Source organism: Colobus angolensis, unplaced genomic scaffold (assembly GCF_000951035.1).
Source record: "Colobus angolensis palliatus isolate OR3802 unplaced genomic scaffold, Cang.pa_1.0 Scaffold312, whole genome shotgun sequence".
Lineage (NCBI taxonomy): Eukaryota > Metazoa > Chordata > Mammalia > Primates > Cercopithecidae > Colobus > Colobus angolensis.
The window spans coordinates 2023075-2046502 of NW_012116400.1; the positions used below are offsets into that span (position 1 = coordinate 2023075).

The window sequence follows — 23428 nt, forward strand, 5'->3', positions numbered from 1 at the left end:
ATCCATTTCATCAGAAGGACTAAGTATTCCATTCTATTGAGAGTTTACTTTCTAACTGTACCTAATATTAATGTTCCAGCAATTCAAAGCCAGCTAAGTTCTCCTCTCTTCCCTTAAATATTTGTAGAGCTGGAAATATAAGCAATATAGTTGAAGTTCAAAAAAAATTGCTGAAACTCTGTAAAGACATGCTACATATTTGAACTCAGAAAAATTTAGTTTTATTTTTCCCCTTAGTTTTATTGAAGTAAAAATTGACAAATAAAAATTGCATATAATAACAGTATAGACTGTAATGTTTTGGAATATGTATACATTGTGAAATGATTATCACAATTGAACTGATGATCATATCCATCACTTCACATAGTCATCTTTTGTGTGTGACACAGAATATTAAGGATCAAACCTCGCTATATACCACTTTCTTGTAATGGAATCCATCAAAATTTCTCTGCTGAAGACTCTTTAGGCAGGACCATCTCAGAGTCAACCCTGACTTTCTCAGTTTCCTTTCAGAATTGATCTCACGGATTTTGATCTTTTCCTCATCTTCTCATCCCAGTGGCTAAATGTCTTTCATATACTGTATCACGCCAAGAAATGTGGAAAAATATTCAATTATCATGAAAAACCCTAATACTGTAGGTACTTGTATCAAATTAGAGAAATATAAATAGCAGCATATACTAATACAAAAGTACACAGTACAAAAAAAGTCTTAAATGTGAAATACCTGAGTTGGATGACTTCCTCGCCTCGTAACCAGGTAAAACTTGGTGGAGGATAGCCAGAAACACAGCATTCCAGGACAGCATCTTTGCCTTCAATGGCTACTACATTGAATGGTCTTTGCAGAAAATACAGCTGTCTGTGCAGTCCTGGATCTACGAGAGGAAAACACAGTATCATATGATGTATGAAAAACGTTGCAAAGGTAAATGGTATACTTGGATTTTTTTTCCTAACCAGACAAAAGATGAAGAAAGAAAAATGGAAAGATGTCAATGAAATTTGCAAAATCCTAAAACAGTTTTATTCATCCCAAGTTTATAAGATTATGATATTGAAATATTCTTAGCTATAGATGATGTCATGATATAAGGCATCAGCTTGAGGCTATTCATGTATCTGAGGTTACCTATAAGTAAGCAGGCCTTGTTTACTTATCGGCATTGGAGAACAGAAAAATGTCAATAGCTTTTCTAAATGTTATTATCCAAAACTTTTTGATATGTTCAGTTTGCCTACCACCAATATCTATTCTACTTTCTTCTACGTTGTTTATTGCTTCTGTGGCTCGGAAAATAAGAGAAACAAATAGATTAGAATTTGACATATTCAAATTGTGTTAAATAGCATACAGGTACTGAGGATTAGAATACACAGGTGCTGAGAAAATAACTGCTTTCTTAGAAAAGGAAGTTACATTTGTATAACTTAAGTTGGTTTATTTTATAACTAATCTGACTGTCTGGCTTGTTTATCTTTAATTTTCACAACATTTGAAAGAGTTTGCCCCTAGAGCTGAGACCCTGGATCAGTGAAGGGCTCTGCACCCTTCTACTTCATCTGATGCATTTACTAGTTCTATATATGGAACATTATTCACTTTCACTAGCAGATAACTGAAACAGTGTTTATGCAACCTAGAAACTCTTTTGATTAAATCCTTAAATACATTTCATCCAAAGTTGCTAAGATTGTATCAGGTGGAACAAAGGAAAAATTCACAAAGTTCTAAGCCCAGAATGTAATGCTCAGGTAGGCTTGCTGAAAGTTAAGAGCTTCTATTTCCCCTTCTATATAAGCTCTACTAATAATGCCTGGAGACACACCAACACCAGTCCTTAGAGGAGGGTATTCTACCCATGGCAGTATCCTCTGATCAGACCTGTGGACTAAAATTATGTCACTCAAAGTTTATTTGAGACAAGATACTGTGTTTTCAAGTACCCATTAAAATCCACATTTCCTTAGGAAGGCTTAATTGAAGCCATCTTCAACCTAATTCATTCAGTGGGATTATCCTGTAATCCGTCATTTTGCAGAATCAAAGCAAAATCTGGATGCAAAGAAAATGAGGCAATGAAATCTTTTGAACTAGGATTGCGGTGAGGAGAATCGCTGAGGGAGGATAGACCCAATGGGGTCATAGCATGAGCTGCTGGGGATCAGAGAGGATATAAAGTGGGAGGGGACCTAGGACATATTTGACATTATTCTTAGTTTTCATCAGGCTGACCCAACTCCACACAAGTGAATCACAAGGTGAATCACAGGGTAATAAAAGACACCTATTCTCAAGCTAGTAGTTGGGACAGTAATTGTTACCTAAAGTATTCTTTGTGTGGAGAAAGAAAATTTCACACTTTCTCAGTCTTCCCACATTTGCTTCTGGTTGTTCCAGCAACAAAAATAAATACTCTTCACAATGAAAATATTGAGAGCATTTTCCAAATAGGTTCATCTTTATTATATCAATATTGTAGAAAAATGTCTCAGAACTTCTGAAAATTGCTGATGGTATGCTCCATTTCCTTTCTTCAAAGTGACTTTTCAAATCTCTCAAATATGGTTTGAAAGACAATACAGCTTAACGATAAATTTCCTGAACAGGAAAGTTCCCAAAATTTGTATTTACAAATAGTTGTCTTGATATTAGAGGCCTATGCATTTTAATATTTTACTTTCACCACCTGCTCCTCAGTAGAAATGTTTCTACAACTTATACTACACAATATAGTTTTACAATATCCCCTGTGAAAAACATCAAGATCTACTTAATCTTCTAGCTTAAATAAAAGTTACCTGGGACCTATCAACAATGCTACTAATTAACCCATGGAAGAGACACTTTTTCCTTATCTATCTATTTATCTATCTATCTATCTATCTATCTATCTATCTATCTATCTATCTATCTATCTATTTATTTATTTTGAGATGGAGCCTCTCTGTCACCCAGGCTGGAGTGCAGTGGTGCCATCTCAGCTCACTGCAACCTCCACCTCCTGGGTTCAAGTGATTTTCTTGCCTCAGCCTCTCAAATAGCTGGGATTACAGGCATGCTCCACCACACCTGGCTCACTTTGGTATTTTTAGTAGAGATGGAGTTTCACCATGTTGGCCAGGCTGATCTCGAACTCCTTGTCTCAGGTGATCTGCCCGCCTTGGCCTCCCAAAGTGCTGGGATTACAGGTGTGAGCCACCATGTCCAGCTGACATTTTCTACTCAAACTATTTTACTTTTTCATAAAACAAAATCATGCAACACAAAATGGCTATTTAATATTTTATTTAAAAATTTTTATTTACCAAACAGTTGAACAGATAGATAGTTCAGAGAATTGCCATATATCAGGTCCCCATCCCTTGCAATGCAGTTTCTCCTATTATAAACATCTTACACTAGTGTGTTATATTTGTTACAATTCATGAACCAATATTAATACATTATCATTAACTGAAGTCCATAGCTACCATTCTGGTTTGCCCTTTACTTTTCATAATTCTGTGGGCTTGACAAATGCATGTCATATATATATATATATATATATATTACCATATCATTTGGAATAATCTCAGCATCCTAAAAATCCCTGAGCTTCACCTATTCATCCCACCCCTGCCATCCCTACCGAACTCCAGGCAACCACTGATCATTTTACTATTTCTATAGTTGTACCTTTTCCACAATGTCATATCACTAGAATCATAAAGTACAAAGCCTTTTCAGACTGGCTTTTTTCACATAACAATATACATTTAAGATTCTTTCATGTGTTTCTGTGGCTTGATATGTTGCTTATATTTATTGCTGGATAATATTCCATTGTATAGATGTACCGGAGTTTATCCACTCATCTGTTGAAGGATACACCTTGGTGACTTCAAGTTTTTGGTGATTATAAACAAACCTGCTATAAACATTCAAGCGTACATTTTTATCAGGACACAAATTTTCAACTCAATTGAGTAAATACCTTGGAGTGCAAGTGCTAGATTGTATGGTAAAACTGTTTAGCTTTGTGAGAAACTGCCAAACTGTCCTCTAAAGTGGCTGTCAATTTTTCATTGCCACCAGCAAAAAGAGTTCTACATCCTTGTCAGCATTTGCTATTGCCACTTTTTTTTTTTTAATTTTAGCCATTCCAATACATGTGTAATGGCATATAATAGATGTTTTAACTTGCAATTCCCCAATGGACATATGATGTTACACATATTTTTATGTTTACTTTCCATTTTTATATCTTCCTTGGTGAGGTATCCGTTCAGATCTTTTATCTATTTTTAAATTGATTTCTTTCCTTATCATTGAGTTTTAACAATTTGTTGTTTGTGTCAGATTGAAGTCCTTGATCAGAAGTGTGTTTTGCAAAATTTTTTTTCAATCTGTGGGTTGTTTTTTCAGTCTGTGGGTTCTTTTAACAGTGTCTTTTGTAGAAGATAAGTTTTTAATTTTAATAAAGTCCAACTTATCAACTTCTCCTTTCATGGGTTATTATTTAGATGTTATATCTAGAAATGCATTGCCAAATTTGCTTACCTATATTTTTCCTACATTATCTTCTAGAAGCTTTATAGTTTTGTGTTTGTATTTAGGTTTACAGTTCATTTTGAGTTAATCTTTGTGAAAGGTATGTCTGGATTCTTCTCTCTTTTTTTTTTTTTTTTGATATGGACATTCAATTGTTCCAGCACCACTTGTTCAAAAGGCGATTTTTTTTCCCACTGACTTGATTTTGCTCAAAGATCAGCTGACCGTATTTGTTTTGTCTGGGTCTATTCTGGGGAGCTCTCCCCTGTTCCATTGATCTATTATTTTGCCAATATCACACTATCTCAACTGTTGTAACATTATAGTAAGTCTTGAAATCAGGTAGTGTCCACCCTTCAACTTTGTTCTTCTTATTCAGTATTGTGCTCACTATTCTGGGTCTTTTGTCTTTGCATGAAACTTTTAGATTCATTTTGTTTAAATTAAGAAAATTACTTACCGATATTTAATCTTTGTTTTAAAATATCAGTGATCTAGGCATCTCTGGGCTTATACAGCCAAAAAAGAACCACCTACTTTTCCATTTTCAGATGGAGCATATATGGTCCAGATTACTCCAATCTTGACTTGGCTCATTTCAGTGACGTTTGTTACCATTGTGGCTTCATAGGCACTGGAATTTATGACATTCATTATACGAAAATGTCAGCTTTTGCCAGAAAAACATGATTTTATTTCCCCAAGATATTTCTTTGTATCATTTAATAAGTTCTAACACTAAGAAAGTTCCCCCAAAAAGTAATAGAATTTTTCATTAATAGTAAGTAGTTCATATATTTTACAACATTGTGCTAGATGAATGATCAATAAATGTTTTAATATTCTCTAATCCAGAAGGGAGGCTTTTTACTCTTGTTGTAAGTCAGGCCTGACCTGGTATCTTGTAGATTGTGGTGAAACCCACACTGCATGAACTCTGCAGCCAAGGTCTCAAAAGGCCTTACAGCTTTTGCTATTGCTCTCTCTTGACACTACCATGTTAGTCTAGCCAAATGGAGGACAGAAAGTCACATGGAGCATAACGGAGGCCCTCAGTCAACAGCCAGCACTAGCTGTCAGGCATGTGAGTGAGGCCATCTTGAAACCTCTCTCTCAGCCAAATGCACATAAGTGAGGCAACGTGAAACCGGCAGAGAAACTGTTCATATAAACTACAGAATCATAAGAAATCATAAATCATTACTGTTTTGAGTCACTAAACTTTGTAGTTTCTTATGCTGCAAAAAATAACTGAAGTATATTCATAAAAATGAAAACCAAACAAGATCTCAGAAACTTAAAATACCAAGCAACTGTTTTTGTTATTTCAGTTTGATTTTTAGTTTCTATTTTTGCACTGCTGGAATGTTCTACAGAAACATTATTAAACTTGATATCTGCCTTATATTTTTCCTTTATTTACAATATGAGTTCTAGAGAGTAGGATTAAGAAAGTATATTTATATTTTTAAATGAAGAGGATAAAGATGCAATTTTCAAGGTTAACATTGTGTGATGTAATTATGGGTGGTTTTTTCATCTTTGGATTCTTATGTATTTTCTAAAGGTTTTTAAATAACATGTAGTATTCTCAGAGTACAGAGTTATCTTAAACTCTAGTATTGCAAAGTGTAGAGAAATTGTGCCAGCAGCAAACAATTATAAAAGTTAAAGACTAACATTCAAGGCACATATATAAGAGTAAATGAAAGTTTTTCCTCTAAGCTCTGTAAGAATAGATTAAAAAGTCCTGGGAGATGTGAACTTAAAATTCTAGGTTGTGAGTCTTGTTGACTAAATCGATTTTAATGGAACCATGATGAAATTAGTAATTACTGATTAAAAATCATTTGTATTCTTATTATATGGGAACCACTATTCATATCCAAATGCAGTTATGCAGCTAATAGAATATAAAGACTTTTCCAGTGAATTAATGAACATAGTTCAATTACAGGAGAGGGTATCAGAATGCAAATTTGTAATGTTCTATTTCATAAATTGGTTGACCCATATGTGGTCATTTTCCTTTTTATTCTCTAAGGTATACATATATTTATTTGACAATAGCTTTACAGTCAAGCCAGGAGAAAGGAAGGATTTTTTCTAATGTCAAATTTTGGTATTAAAATCTACAAAAGCATACCTCTTTAATGTGACACTCATGAATGTAAATGTACAAAATTATGTAACTATTTTTCTAAATTTATTAAAAGCAGTAATGCTTTGCTTGAACTCAAGCCCAGTTTAGCATTTTCCTATTGGGGAGAAAATATTAACCTGATTCTTTGAACTGGTCTGTTTGTTATCCTGGTGGCAGTACAGCTAATCCTCCCAGGCAGCAAGAGGGTAGTATGGAAATAAAGAAAGTGAAAACAGTCATTACAGTGATACTGATCTCAGACTACACAGATTGCATTAAATTGTGGCATCACCCTATGGCAATATGTTGCCTTTGCTATTCTTTCCTTTCTCTCTTTCCTCTTCACTTTTTCCTAAATAGAAATATTGGCCTACTTTAGCTTAATCTGTTATCCAGGTTGAGGATGATCAGTCTACTATCATTATAACAAAGAACAACAATGCAGACAGTGAATCTCAAACTGTTGGGTCTTAGGAACTTTTGTACTTTTGAAAATTATTATCCACTTGAAGCTCTTTAGCTTTTGGTTATACAGGATATAGCAAAAAATACGTTCCATACTAAAAATCAAAACAGACTTTTAAAATATTTATTAAATATTTATTCTTTTTGAAACAGGGTCTATCTCGCTCTGTTGCCCTGGCTGGAGTGCAGTGGCATGATCTTGGCTTGCTGCAACCTCCACCTCCCTGGCTCGAGCCATCTTCCACCTCAGTTTCCCGAATAGCTGGGACTACAGGCACATGCCACCATGTCCAGGCATGAGCTGCTATGTCCAGTCTACTAAATATTTATTTTTATCCCATCAAAAATAACATTTTTTAAAAAAACTATATTTGCCAAAACGAAAATATTGAGTATAGTGGTAGTTCTTTCCATTTTTATAAATCTTAAAAATTATTGGTTTAATTTAAAAATACTTTCTGCATTCACATTGCTCTGTTGTTTTTGTTGAATTACATAGAAGCAATCTGGCCTCAAATAAATATGTACTTGGGAAAGGGAGGTGTATTTTGATAGCCTTTTCACATAATTGTAGAGATATCCTTGAACACTTTTAACAAAACTCAATAAGCAGCATCTTGAAAATTAGTTGTAGTGTGAAATCTGGCACCATATTGATAAACATTTTGTCCTATGTTATGTAAAAATCTACTGATCTAGCTGGTATTTTGAATAGATCTTTTATCCATGCATGATTTTGTCACATCAATCACTGGTTATTTGGATTGGTACATTGTATTAGACACATCTTCCAAATGTTGACGCATTTATAGAGTAGCAAAACATTTCATTTGCTACTCTCCCCACCAATCCCATCAGAAAGGTGTTTGAATGTTAGAAAGCTGTCAAGCTCCCAGTGGCAGATACATGTTTTGCAAATTTCTAACTTAAAAACTTGAATTTCATTCTTGGCAGTAGATATAATTTTCCTTGAAGTAGCTGCCTCACTTTGTTTATTTTTAAGAAATGTGTAACAAGCACCCAAGTCTCAATAGCAAGTTTTTGTATTGACTGTCCTTTCAAGTAAAAATGGTGTTTCATAAAGGGGGGGGGAAAAAAAAAGGTAGCTATTTCAACTTGAAACTCAAATTATCTCAGAAGTGTTTACCATGCGAAAAACCTATTATACTTTTAGTTTTGTGTATGTATTTTCTTATTTTGATATTTGGAATACTAAAAAGATGTGTACTTTAAGGATTGAGACAATACAATTAATAATTTTCACTGCTCTATCATGGACATTCTTAAGCCAAGATGGTAAAAAAAAAAACTCAAAAGATATATTAGTATTATTATTAAAATAATTTTTGACCTTGCAGATCCCCTGAAAGCATCTCAAGAAATTCCAAAGTTCTAGGTACCTACCATACTTTGAGAACAAATGCAGACACAGTCTCATGAAACTAATCATGTTTCTGAAATACTCAAGAAGCCCATTTTCCTTCAACATAGAAATAGTTTTGTATTTTTCAAATGGAAATTGATAAATTAAATGTATTTCTTCTTTTTCCCCCTTTCTGTCCCCTTTTCCTTCCTTCCTCTTTTCTGCCTCTCCTGCCCCTCTTATTTTGCATTTGAGTAGTGCAAAATTAAATAAGTTCAATTACTATATTTCAGCAATAGTTTGTTAAAAGTCCAATAGCATCATGGATCATATAACCTGACACATTTATTTACACTTAATATATTCAGAAACAAAAAGTTAACTATCATCAGGCCCCATGCCCTAAAGAAGGGCAGATGTATTAAAGGAAGAGAATATATCCTTTTTAAAGAATTTTTAAAAAAAGATTAAAAGATTACAATGGTCAAATTATTTGAGTGTGTGTGACCTACTGAGAGACATATTTCACTGTCCATATTCATAGAGTTTCCCAAATGCCTTTGGGGCCACACAATTTTATCTTCCCCTCATGGTAGATGACTTGATTGGTCATATGAAGTATCCAATCTGGGACGCTTCTTAGAGTCTTAAAAAAACACTCCTTACAATTATTTTGGGACACTGGGTATTATTAAAACTATCCTGAGTAAACTAGAATTTATGCTCATGCATAAATGCTATGCTTATGTCTACGGCTTTCCTTTAACAGGGTCATTTCTCTAAACAATTATTTAGGAACCTCAACACCAAATTTACGGCGCTGAATCTAAAGAATAACTGAGACATAGAGAAATTAAATTATGGACTACTGACATCTGCGTTGGCAAGAAAAACAATACCAGTTTTCACAACTTAATAACTGTCTTCCTCAAAATAACCAGTAGTTGCTTTTAATTTTTATGCTTTCTGAATGCAAAAGCCTTTTTTTCCTTATTGTGTACTCCTTGGTTTTCTTTATTAAACTCCTGCCTCCATGGAATATCAGACACATTTCCAAATGGAAATGAAAGGGCACTGCAGGCAACTGTGGTGTATTCTCTTTGATTTCTTCCCAGGCATAAGAGTTACAAATTAATTTGACTTCAGAGAGCTGGTTTGCTCTGTCTGCATCCTCAATTTCAAGCTAACCTACTGTTCACCTGCTGGCTGCTTCGCCATCCCCCATCTAGCTCTGTTTTAGAAAATTCAGCAGGTACTGTGAGCCTTCAAACACCAGTAGGTACTCTAATATGTGCTCTGAGTGAAAAATTCCATGAAACTCCTTCTAACTCTGCATTTAGAATATTCTTTATTGAAAAGCCAGCCAAATCCAAACTGATCACAGGAATCAGAATTTATTTAATAAAAAAATGAAAACCTCCATCTGGATGTAAGCCAAGGAGCTTTGAACATGGAGGGAGAAAGGAGTCATTTCTCAGGAGCTCTTATTCGCCACTGTAGGATTCTGTTATTTTCCTTCCTCATTTACACCAATTCAGTACTAAAAATGACATTCCCTCTCTGTAAATATTCCTACATCTGTTCATATTTCCTCTTTCTTTCTCCATGTACACATACATATTGCTATTTCTAGTTAGAGTCTGGCGGAAGAAAGGAGAGCATCTATTCTTATCACTGGCGTATGGCTTCTACCCCTTGTGTCTCACAGCAAATTTTGAGTATATCAGATTCATTTTGTAGCAAGTCTGAAGGAAGTGATTTTTTTTTTTATTTTTAGATTTTTTTTTTTTCTTTTTTGCAGCTGACAGTAGAATCCCAGAAAACAAATGTTGCCATTATGATGTGTCAGTTAGTTTGGAGAATCCAAAAATCTTCATAATGTATAGATAAAGCAGCATGAAAAACTTTCCAGAAAAGCAGTGGGTTTGTGATTTTGACTCTTGTTGTTTGATCATGAACCAAAGCATTTGGATTATTTCCCATTTTGCTAGTGTTGAATCAATAAAAGTGTGCCCATAATTTATGACTAAATTTGTCTTTTTTTATGTTCCAGGAATAAATTGACGGCAAACGAGGCCAGAGAAGGAAGCAAGCTCTACAGGTCTTTTCACTATTTTTTGTGTGTGTGACTTTTGCTTCATGGGTTACAAGTTTGGCTTCTACACACCCTCAGGGAGGATTTCTTGTTCATGTGAGAGTCACGGATGATTGCCTCACCCTTAAGATGACCCACCTAGGGCTGTTAAATGTCACATTCATAAGTAAATGCAGAAACGACCATATTTTGTCCTCATTAGACTCTTGGGGAAAAAAAAAAAGTTCTCTCCTTTCCAAGACATATTCATTCCTCTACGTGGAGGGCAATCTCAAATACATTGTTTTTGCTTTTGAACTTATGGGAAATAGTAACTTACCAGGAAATAGTAGCTAAGAGAATATAATATAACCCATATCTAACATCACTCAAGGTCAATAATAAAAATAGAAAAAAAAACCTGGTAGATTTGCTGAGGGGGAGATCACAATTTTAGAATGACAGACATGACTAGAAAAATGTAATCAGTCCCCAAGTTTTTAAATGTTCAGCTTGGAATCCTGAGCCTTGCTGATGTCCACCCAAAGAGCACTAGGAAAGAAAGAATTATGTTTCAATTCAGAATCAAACAGAAATGGTCTATGTATCCACAGTAAGTCAGTTTAGGCTTATCAACATATGAGGCTTTGTTACATCTGAAGGGAATGTCACCAGCTCCATGTGAAAGACTGGTTACCTTGGTTATCGCACAATGGTTAACTGACCTGACCTACTATAACTAAATCCACTACAACATGATTGTCAGCTTACTCCTGTACTCTGCCTAGCACTAGCTACCAAGGAGGGCAGGCTCAAGTTATCATCCGGTGTGGAGAGGGTCTCAGAATGACGTGGAACTTAGTTGTACACAATAAAAGGTATCCTGTCTTCTTTTGGTGTGATTTGTGTGACAGCAGAAACTGACTTAAAACTATTTTTTATTAATTATTGTGTTATAGGATGGCCTTGTGGCTTTTAAGGATTAGATTTCGTCTTGCAGACCCGAATTGTTCAAGTCTAGGATTGTAAAGGCAGAGTTGAGGGTGAACGTGGAATGAAATAATAAATTAGATCCTTTGTAGTGAAAAGATTTGAAAAGGCTGATTCCTTCTCTTAACAGATAAGGAAACTAACAGTTTGAGAGGATTAGATTTGTTCACCGGCAATGAAGATCAAATACTATCAAGCTTATTTATCTCCTGACTCCTATTTCTAAACCAGTTCCTCTTGTACCACATTGTATAGCAAAGGAAAATAATGCTGCTAGAGAGGTAGAGAAACGTAAAATCATGTAACAATAAGTTACTAGAGAGGAAGAAGTTTCAGGAAACTCTGACTTCTCTTAGTTGTAAAAATAAAATGCAGAAATGTACCAGGATTACAGATAAATAGCCTAAAGCATGTGCAATGAACTACCAGTAGATAAATTAATACTTATGAGACCCAGAATCCAAAATCAGGTAATTTATTACCAGAGAAATAATCTTGACATGAAAATCGATTTATTTAAAACTGGAAACTCTAAAATGCTAAGCTACTGAGGACTTTGAGGTTCCAGGCATTGTACTTGCCTTGTCAAACTCAAGCCTCACAACCACCCTATGAAATATGTGATATTACTTGCTACATTTTATAAGATAAATAAAGATTCAGATTAAGTAACATGCCCTAAATTGTACAGTTACCAGGTGGTGAAACAAAGATTTGTACTTAATCAATCTGTGTCAGACCCCATGATATTAACTACTTACTATAACAGTAGTTCAAGTCGGGAATTTTTAGTATTTATTAATTGGCCAATATTAAGTCAATGTGAGCAGAATCCACGGAAAATGGATTGTGAGTGTCCATATGCAGACCTTTTCATGCCATCTGAATTAAATCTGATATATCTAGAAAACATGGACTTCACCTGGCTTACATACAATATGATCATATACTTCATTTTTTTCTGGTATATATGAGAGGAGCACGAGAAACCATTTTATCCATCTTAAATTATGAAAGGCTAAGTGCACCCTTTTTATACCCTGGTATAGGAGAAAGTTTTATTCAAACTAGATTCTTATAAAGAAAACACACTATGAGAAAATCCTACAATGCATAAAAAACGTTAAATATGAGACAAAAATATCAGGTAATGCATTAACCTAATGGGCTGTTCACTTCCTTTTATTTTTTGGGTGTATGTTTATGTCAGTACATTCATTGCTCAAAAACCTTCAGTGATGCCCAATCATCAACAAAGTTAATTGAATCAACTTTAAATTCCTAGGCATGAGGTTCCAGGCTCTCCATACGGTGAGCTCAACTTCTCATTCTGGATTTATCATCTACTGGAATCAATGTACAGAGAGTTCTTCCCTTATGATCTATAAAATAATAATCTATAAAAACCTTCTGAATTTCCCAACTAGTTCCTTGTCTATGTTCATTTGGAACTAGATTTGTGTGCCTGAATTTGCCCTTCTCTGCCTTATGTTAGTCATAGGGCTACATGAATTAACCATCTGGCTTGATGATAAATTTTAAAAGTGAAGAAAGTGTCCTCTTTGTTATACAGATCATTATTCCATAGAAATGGAATCTATTTTCTATAACTACAACCTATTTTATAGAAAATAGATTCGTTTTGAAATATAAGTAATATTTAGCAAAACTAAAAAGTTTAATGTACCATTGAGGAATAAATTCTTAGCAATGAAGAAAAATCTAAAACTATTTGTTTTCCTTTCAGACAGGATTTTCCTTTCAAATAAGATGGATTTTAGAATGGTTTCTGCTAATATTTATTTCAATAAAAATAGAGAAAAATCATATATATTTTAGTCTAACTTATTTCTTTAAAAGCCAATGTCTCTATTTAGATAAATATTTAGTTCAGGTCTATACAGGGCTCAGAGTCATCTAATTGTAGTTAAACAATACATTGAATTACCAATTGATCAATTCAATTAGGCCATTAAGCAAACTAAAATAAGAATTCCATTGTATAGGCCAGTAATTGTAGTCAATCTAGTGCCCAAAGCAGATTTATAATTCTGCAATTCAGTCTCCTGCTTGGCACTCAGACATGATGTGACATGAACAAAGTGAACTTGACAACCACAAGGGCTGCTTCCATTCATCACACGTTCGCCATTACACACAATCAGACATTGTAAAACATCTCAACTCTGACTTAGTGTTTTCTTATTGATATTTTAAAAAATTCTTTAGAACAATGTATTACTGATTCTGTTACACATGTATAATTTCCAAAAGCCAAAATTTAATTTGTCTTAAAACATTAACCAACAAATGAAGCTAGGTACTAATTTTCATACCTTTAATGACATAATTATTTTAATCTGGAAGAGATAAAACTTTATGGGAAAATACCTTCTAAAAAAATCTGTAATTTGTTTTAAACACAATAACACTACTCTCCTACTTCCAGTCTCAATGAAAAGTTCTATTAACCAGCTTTTATCAGAGCCTGGATTCTATCCCCTCACCCATAAGCCGCTTGTGATATGTTTCCAGGACCAAATCAAACATCATTTCTGGATCTTTCCACCTCATCCTCCTTGCCATTTAATTCCCTTCCTTCCAGCTTCTTCCCCTTTATCGCTTCCTGCCTATGAGCCAGTCAGAATGTATACAGTTGGCCTGAAAAGGTTTTGATCTCTATTTTCTTCATGCTTTGTGCACGCTGCTCTTTTTCCATGGTGTATACTTCTCTTTGCCTAGCTACTACTTGTTGGTATGGCTCGTTTGAGGGTAGTGGTGGCTCTGTGTTTTCTTCTTTCACAACACAGCCTACTTGCTTTGTCTATTTCCCCCATTGGACTATAAGCTTTTGTAGGGCATGGTATTCCAACATTTCATTCCTAGCAACCAGCGGGATGTCAGGTATATAAGATTCATTCAAAAGTTAATTGAATAAAGTATTTATTTAATGAATAAAGTGAAACTGGTTGCTGAAAGATAGCACTTTAAAACTACTGTTTGTTAAACTCTGAATTTAATAGACCTCAGTTACTTGGTGGTAAAAGACACCTTATATATAAAAGAGGCAACCTGAAATAAGTTTCACACAGACTTGAGTAAGTATATTAAATATTATTTAGAATTATATAACTATAACCACATACACATCAATTCAAACACTTCTTATGAACTATGGTAAAAATGAATGTTAGGGAAAGTGGCCAAATTTTTCATTAACATCTATGTCTCCAACTAAAGCAAGATATAAATTACTTCATCAGTCAATATGGTAATTTAGTGACTCCGAAAAAAATATATTTTTCAAAAGTTCTAACCATTCTGGTACCATGTTTAATAGTCCTAAGTCACGCTAATATGATGTTTGTATAGGTGCGTATATGTATTAACATGTATACACACATATACACACATATGTATTATATCTGTAATTTATTACTGCCTCACATCGGTACTTAGAGAGAGTGGAAATTCATTCAGAAAGGATTAGCATGATTTTTAAAATGAGAGAACCCTAAGTGGCAACTAAGAGAAGCAGAGATTTGCCATTCATTCATTCACTCACTTATTCATGCTCTCAGTCTCGTACTTATTGTGCGTCTGTGAATTTGACCTCTACACCAACTTGTAAACTTGACGATGTGTTAAACGCATTCTCCTTTAGCAGGTTCTTTACTTGACAGCTAGCCTACGAGATAGGCTTATCCAAGTATAACAATAACTTGTGTGTGTATGTGCATGCATGTGCACACACGTTCATGTACTATCTTAACTCATAATTTTTTCTAAAGTTTATATTTGAATTCATAGAATTTAGATAAAAATCTTCATTTGATGTGATGCATTTACAAAACTATCAGTTTCAATTCAGCTAAGAAATGCTCACACATCTCAAAAGTACAACATAGTCTCTATTTTAGGCAAATTAACAAAGCAAAATTTGGCTTTAAATAAATCTCCATGGTTTACAATGCAAATGGCTGTTGCAAGGTGAACAAAGAAAGGTAAATGGGGATTCATTATGTCTCTGTGTCTTTTAAAACTTTGCATTTCTAATTTAATATTTCGTTAGTTCAACTTGATTCCTTAATACCACTGGAAGACAGACTTTCCTATCATATTAAGATAAACATATTCTTGCCAATTTTCTATGCAGCTTACCTTGGCTTCCTATCTGGTATACTCAACAGATGCACTATTAATAATATGTGAATATAAATATTTAAAACTTTGTGTATGTAATGGATACATAAATAGATGCATGTATGTTTTGGGAATAAATGCTAGTTTTGCTTCTGCCATTGCCTAGCAGATGAAATGTAAGTGTTGCCAATGTTTATTGATACATTTAAGTCAGTATCCCTGTGACTAATGGAGTACAGAATACACAAAAGAGAGGTTTTAGAGATGTCCTCATTAAAGCACCTGGAAACTTCCAATTGAATTGCCAATTTGCTTTTAGAATTACAGGAATGTTACTCTCTGCATAGCTGAAGTACTTGTGATAACTATACACGGTTAAGAGCATGGAGACGGAAGCCAGCATCCATGCTTTGAGATGTAGTCAGTTCCACTTTCTCAAGTGTGTGCCTTTTTTGTGATTCTCAGAAGAGCATCTAAGTCAGTCTTACAAGTTTGGCTAAAAGAGAAACTAGGCATTACATGAGTATACTACAGTAGAGGTTGTTGGAAGAGAAGAGGTCTTAGGGAACATCCAATTCAACCCTGACTATTTAGAATCACAAAATCAGGCCAGTATCTTAGAGATTTGCCAGAGAAGAGAAAGTAAAATAAGAGTTGGAGAGAAATGACTTTTTTTACCATCATATCAATCACACCCTATTATAATTACTTACATGTGTGCATCCACCCAGAACTCTAATGAGCCAGGCTCTGGGACAGTTTTAGTCACTGCCATATTCCTCGTGCTTAGCACCGTGCTTCTCAGAAATAAGCATGTGAATGGACAAGTAAATGATTGTTCAGTCTGGGCGCAGCGACTCATGCCTGTAATCCCAGCAATTTGGGAGGCCTAGGCAGGCAGATTGTTGGAGCCCAGGAGTTTGAGACCAGCTTGGGCAACAGGGTAAAACCTCTTCTTCACAAAAAAATACAAAAACTTAGCCAGGTGTGGTGCTGCAAGTCTGTGGTCCCAGCTACTGAGACTGAGGTGGGAGGAGCACCTGAACCTGGGAAGTTGAGGCAGCGGTGAGCTGTGATCACACCACTGCATTCAGCCTGGGCAACAGAGTAAGATACTGGTCTAAAATACATATATACATATATTATAGCTATATATCATATATATGATATATATCACATATATGTGATAATTATATATTATATATCATGTAAATATGATATATACTATATGTATGACATATATCACATATGATATATATCATATATTCAAAATTTTGTGTATGTAATAGATATGTAAATAGATGTATGTATGTGTATCTAGCTAGGAAATTTATTCTAGGGAATAAATGCTAGCTTTGCTTCTGTCATTGCCTGGTAGATGAAATGTAAGTGTTGCCAATGGTTATTGATACATTTAAGTCAGTATCCCTGTGACTAATGAAGTACAGAATATACAAAAGAGAACTCTTCACACTTTACCACATTTTCTATCTGGCACTACAGTATGCTCGGAGGCTAAAAAGTAATGAAGACGTTGCCATTCATCTCTAGAGCTTATTCATTGGCAAACAAAACAGCCCTGTAAAATTAACAAAGTAGGTAAGATAAGCCTAATTTTAATATTGAACTATATATGATTAATATCGAACTATATATGATATATATCCTATATGTATAGTTCAATATTAACTTAGGGAATGTTCTTAACATTGCAAGTTTTCACCTTCCTCCTTTGAAATGAATAAAAACTACCTCTTAGACTGTTATCAGAGGAAAATGAAAAAATAAGTGAGAAATGCTTACCAGTGGGGCTTGCACAAAGAAACACTCACTAAATAGTAATAGAACAAGTGAATGAATAAAGGAGAGATAACCTGTTTTTCCAGAAACTTCAAGACATAAAAAAAAAAAAAGAACAGCTTTTGGCACAACTTCATTGAATGCTTTGGCAAGCAAGCAAGTAACAATAAAAAGCAAAACACAATGAACAATACAGAACTTACGACCATTACAAATATCTGTTACAGAAAAAATTGTTTTTCAACTTACTGCAGAGAATATCATTCTGAAGGCAATAAAGAGCATTGCAATACCTGATAAAATTCTGACTTCTGCTTCATTTCCTGTTCTTGAGCTGGCTGGATTTCGAGCTGAGCATCGGTAAATTCCAATGTCCCCTGGTTGGAGTCGGCTGATCTGCAGTGCTCCAGAGGGTAAGACCACCACTCGAGAGTCGCCTGGGATTGGAGTCAGGTCTTGTTGGTTCTTCTGCCAGTGGATTGTCGGCATTGGCTCCCCAGTGACTTCACACTTGAGTAGCACTGTGTCTCCCATGAAGGCTGTGACAGATTCTGTCTGAGAAAGGAACCTCAGTGGTCCTAGGAGAAAAACAAAGAAGGAAGAGTAAGTCTTCCAAATAAGGCACAATAATCGCCAGTAAAAATAATCACATTTGTATTCTTTATAGAAAATTATATTTTACAAGCTGTTTTCTCAAACATCATCTCATTTGCTCTTCACACTTTACCACATTTTCTGTCTGGCACTACAGTATGCTCAGAGGCTAAAAAGTAATGAAGACGTTGCCATTCATCTCTAGAGCTTATTTCTTAGTAAGTAAAACAGCCCTGTAAAATAAACAAAGTAGATAAGAGCAGCCTAATTTTATAAATAAGGAAATTGAGGCTCAGAGAAGTGAAATTCCACATTCGAATTCAGTTTCTAGGTGACAGTCCTACAGATAGAAATTTGTTCTTCTGAATCCTGGTCCTATGGACAGAATTCCTGTTACCCCACTTTGGACAAAGCGTTATGTAGTCATGAAGATTCATGAAGGACTGGTCATATGGCATACCTACAGCAGCTTCAAGAAAGAGGGATGACAGGAACCACCAATTATAGTAACAAAGGACTGTTTTTAGGGTTTACTGCTTATGGTACATATTCATCCACATTTGCCAGCTATGGCTGTGGTGTAGTGAAAAAGATTTAAAAGCCAGAATTAGAATAGCTTGTGTTTCTAGACTAGTTGAGCCACCTATTCTATATGAATACTTTGGAAACTTGTTTCTTTGGGCCATGAAATGGGATATCTAATTTACATGGTCACTTCAATATTCATATGAAATAACATGTGAAAATGATGCATTCATATGAATGAAGTAAATATAAGGAAAAAATAAAAGAAACTGGCCATTACCAAGCATAAGCATAGTGAGAAATAAGCCTTCTCTGCCATGACATTGTACATGAGAGAGGTAGATGTTTTCACCTTGCCATCTTGCACTCCCTTTTATGTATGAGTGGTTATTTGTGATCCTAAATTTTGACCGTGAAATTCTTGTGTTTTAAATGATTACAAATAAATCTATTGGTATCATTTATGCCATCATTGAAAGACCACTGGCAAGTTTATTTTTTAGAGAAAATTCAACTAAATTTTAATTATTATTAATGTTTGCTATTCATCCCAGTTAAATTCTGATATTTCTATATTCATTTGAGTCATTTCAGAATTGTTTTAATTGTATGGACATATAACAATAAACTTTGATCCATTCATCAGTCTGGGGTTCATGTCAAGTTTTACTAATCATATTTTATGTTACTGTGATTTTTATTTTATAAATTTAAGTCAACATTCCCCAGGTCTAGGTTTAAATTTTGTCAAGAAATCTGATTGTCTCATTAATCTTTAGTAAACAAAATTCTACTGTGTTCAGTTTTAATTACCCTTAGTTTGAATTTGCATCTATTAATTTTCATGATCTTAATTTTCCTCACAACCTGATAAAAATTTTGCTGTGACCGAAAGGGTAAACACAAAATGACCTGAGTCAAATCATAATTTAATATGAGAGACAATAAGCAATGCTATAGAGATGCTATTTCACTTTCCTTCCCTACGTGAAGGTGAAATTTTACATCTCTTTTAGGGATTAGAGTTTTTGGACCACAGAATAACTGAATCTATGAAATATAAAATTAGACCAAAATTATATGTGGGTTAGGTACAAGCTGCTGAAGGTTATCACTCATTATAGCTATATCCACAGAAATAGACCTGCAATTCTAGAGTTGCAATATTAAGATTGTTCTTTGTAAGAATTATTAATGCTATACCATGCAAAAACCTTAATATTGATGCAAATATTAATTTGTCCCTCACATATATATTATAAAATTATTCAGCTGATTCTTAAACTAAGGCTCTGAAATCTGGATCCACGGGGATACCTGAATAAACACTACAGTTTACCTACAGGGGGCGCCAGCCACTTGCCTAATTTTATTCTTTTTCAGTTAGAAGAACTGATCTGTGTCTGTGCTGCATCTACCACTGGGTGAAGAACAAAAGGAATTAGTTAACAGGTACCCAGGCTTACTGCTCAAAATCCAGTTTTCAGACTGTCTGCATTAGATAGTCTTGCTAGTTTATTCCAAAGAAGTACGTTAATCTACTACAGATTGGCTCAGGTATGGATTTAAGGCATGTACTTAAACAGAGCATGATCTGTATCTACCACACAAACCAAAGCTGCAATGAGTAGTGATAGATGTGAGGCTTACGTAGGGCAATGAGTTTCAAACAAATTTTATTTTTATTTAATAGTTTTCTTCTTGGTTGTAATCCCTAGTATTTTATTTTGCAGTTAAGGAAATGTAGTCAGGAATAATTTTCCAATACACACAAGTTATATATTTAATACATGTAGGTGAGAATAAAATTTTAAGTTGATTTTAACAATCTGGACATTTATATATTCAGATTTATGGCTCTTTTGAAGTTACACACATTGGATAAATTTAAAGCATTTAAACCATTTATTCATGGTGGTTCACACCTGTAATCCCAGCATTTTGGGAGGCAAAGGCGGGAAAATCACTTGAGCCCAGGAGTTTGAGACCAGCCTGGGCAACATGATGAAACGCAGTCTTTACAAGAAATTTTTAAAAATTACCCAGGTGTGGTGGCACACACCTGTGGTTCCAGCTACTCAGGAGGCTGAGGTGGGAGGATCGCTTGAGCCCAGAGGCAGAAGTTGCAGTGAGCTAAGACTGTGCCACTACACTGTAGCCTGGGCAAGAGGGTGAGAACCTGTCTCAAAAAAAGAAATACTAAAATAGAAAATAAAACATCTATTTTACAACCGAATGTCTATTGCATTCAAAAATGTATTTCCAAGTAGGTTTTACAGCCTGGAATATGTAAAATGAAATAGTAATTCAAACCGATATTCAACAGTTGGTTTCCTATGTAAACTTCATCTACCTGGAAGAATTTAATACAAAGGTTGGGATTGCATATTAATATAATTAGACTTAATAGAATTGGCTAATAGAATTGCATGCACTCTGTGATGATTTCAAATCTTAACAAGCCAGAGTCAGAACTGCATCTTGTTTAAAAGTTAACAAGGCAATGTCTGAAAATTTCACATAGTTGATTATTTGTCATAGTGAGAAATTACAAACATGATGCAGTCTTTTCTTTCTGTCTCTAAATGGGAAACTCTACACATTCAAAAGCAATTCTAAGTTTATAAGGCTCTATAAGGCTTGACTTAGCGCTCCCAATATTGTGCTAAATGTTAGCACTTACATCTCATGGTGATATAACAGCCCAGCAACAGTCTTAAAAGAAGAAGAAGTTATAGGCTGTCAACTTAGTACTATAGTTTCAAGGCATGTGTATGAATATCTAGCAATGGACAATAAACTCACTATAACTCATATATATGAAATACTGTATTTTCATTAAAGTCATTTAATGTTCTCATGCAATACAAACGATTCCCAAGCTTCATCCAGAGAAAGATACAGGAATAATTTTGACTAGATGCTTGTGAAAAATACTTACCTGCTCAACAACAGCCCGTTCATGGAAAAAGCCTGGTGCAGACTCATTAGGCCACATCTGATCCATTGTAATCAGAGCAGCAATGGTCTTCCTATCTTTATGTTTTTCTCACTCAAATGCACTCCAAACAGTCAAAACATCAGTGCTCCTACATCACTAAAGTTTTTGCTTCACTCTGGAAATCTTGAAGTTCCCAAAGTGTGCTGGCATTGTCTTTTGCCACAAAACCAGGCAAATGGTTTTTTGTTTAATATATGCGCATGTATCTAGCACAATGTGCCTTTCAGGCTCATTTTCCACAACTTCTGCAAAACAATTCTCAGATCTATTGAACTTTTAGACGTCCTAAACATGTTTTCCTCTTGGCTGTATTTCTCATGGAACTTCCTCTAAAAAGGAACATCCTCTTTCCTAACATTTACCTATCAAATCTCTAGTCATGCTTTAGGCACTCAGTCAAAAATCTCTCCCTTTTTCCTAGTCTTAGTTACTGGAAATCATCACTCCACCTTTAAAATTTTTATGGTACTCACAATTTGCAGATACTATAAAAAGTTAAGTGTATAAATAAAAGCTTAAAAGTATTTCTACATTTGTGTGAATGTTTTCTATTTTATTTCTGTGAAGTATATCAAATATTTACTGAAAGAAAAAAATACACAAATACTGGCTGAGGTTCTATGTGACTCTAAAGATTTAAATAGAGTATTGCAGACATCCAAATTTTGAAAGTTGGATTTGAGCTTTGGCTCTGTCACTTTCCAACATACTCTGTAGCAGTTTGGAATAATGAGATTACCTAGAGTCACTTCTCTGCTTCATTATTTAACAAGCTAGATGACTTTGGGAACAGATTCAGTTTTATCATTTATGCCATTTTAAGCACCTTTATAAATGACCTTATTTAATCTTTGCAATGGCTCTTTAAGGAAGTATTATTATCTCCACTTTCTAGATGGAACTGGTACCAAACTATTTCAAATGTTTATAGTATGGTTATTTTTTCTTTTCTTTTTGTTTTTTGAGCACGAGTCTTACTCTGTTGCCCAGGATGGAGTGCAGTGGCACGATCTCAGCTCGCAGCAACCTGTCTCTCAGTTCAAGCAATTCTCCTGCCTCAGTATCCCAAGTAGCTAGGACCACAGGTGCATGCCACCATGCCCAGCTAATTTTTGTATTTTCAGTAGAGACAGGGTTTCACCATGTTGGCCAGGCTGGTCTCAAACTCCCGACTTCAAATGATCCACCAACCTTGATATCTCAAAGTGCCAGGATCACAGGCGTGAGCCACTGTACTCAGCCCATGATCGTTATTTTTAAAGGTTTAGTACTGAATTATTATACTTCTTAAAATACCTTATTTTCATGACATAAACAAAACTATTTCAAAAAGACTTTCTTTTATATGTCAATACTCTTTACTCCTCAACCCTCAAGTAGCAGTACTGTACTGAGTACACTTTTTTGTTTAGTATGTTGAATTCCCATAGACAGATTTCAGCCTGAAGTACTTTGCTATTAAAAATAGCACACAAACTATTTTTGGTGATTTCGGAGGGCTTACCTTGTTAGCCTAGGAAAAGGTTGTTTTCAAGAATGAATTTCAAAGTTCCTACCTTCACACCTAGCCTGGCCCAAGATGTTACAGCAGTTTTAAATACAGAACACATGGTGTTGCTGGAAGTGTCCCACACAAGCCACCTTACAGATTTCCATATTATCTGCATCTCCATACATTAACAAAGATCAGAACTTATTAGTGAGAAACTATAGAAAGGAAGGAACATTTTGGTTTATATATGGAAAAGTCAGACACATATGGAAGCTCTGTTTAATCTCCTTAGAAA

At 34.7% G+C, this 23428-nt stretch overlaps 1 protein-coding gene across 1 annotated transcript in view; it reads right to left on the reverse strand.

Annotated features, from left to right (window-relative positions):
- DCC (DCC netrin 1 receptor) overlaps window positions 1-23428 on the reverse strand; it is a 1279089-nt gene that overhangs the window by 667460 nt on the left and 588201 nt on the right. The window contains exons 3-4 of the mRNA XM_011950993.1: window positions 17815-18099; window positions 737-887 (exon numbers count right to left, since the gene is read on the reverse strand). Of these exons, the coding sequence (XP_011806383.1) occupies window positions 737-887; window positions 17815-18099 (436 nt within the window). The remainder of the gene's footprint in view (window positions 1-736; window positions 888-17814; window positions 18100-23428) is intronic.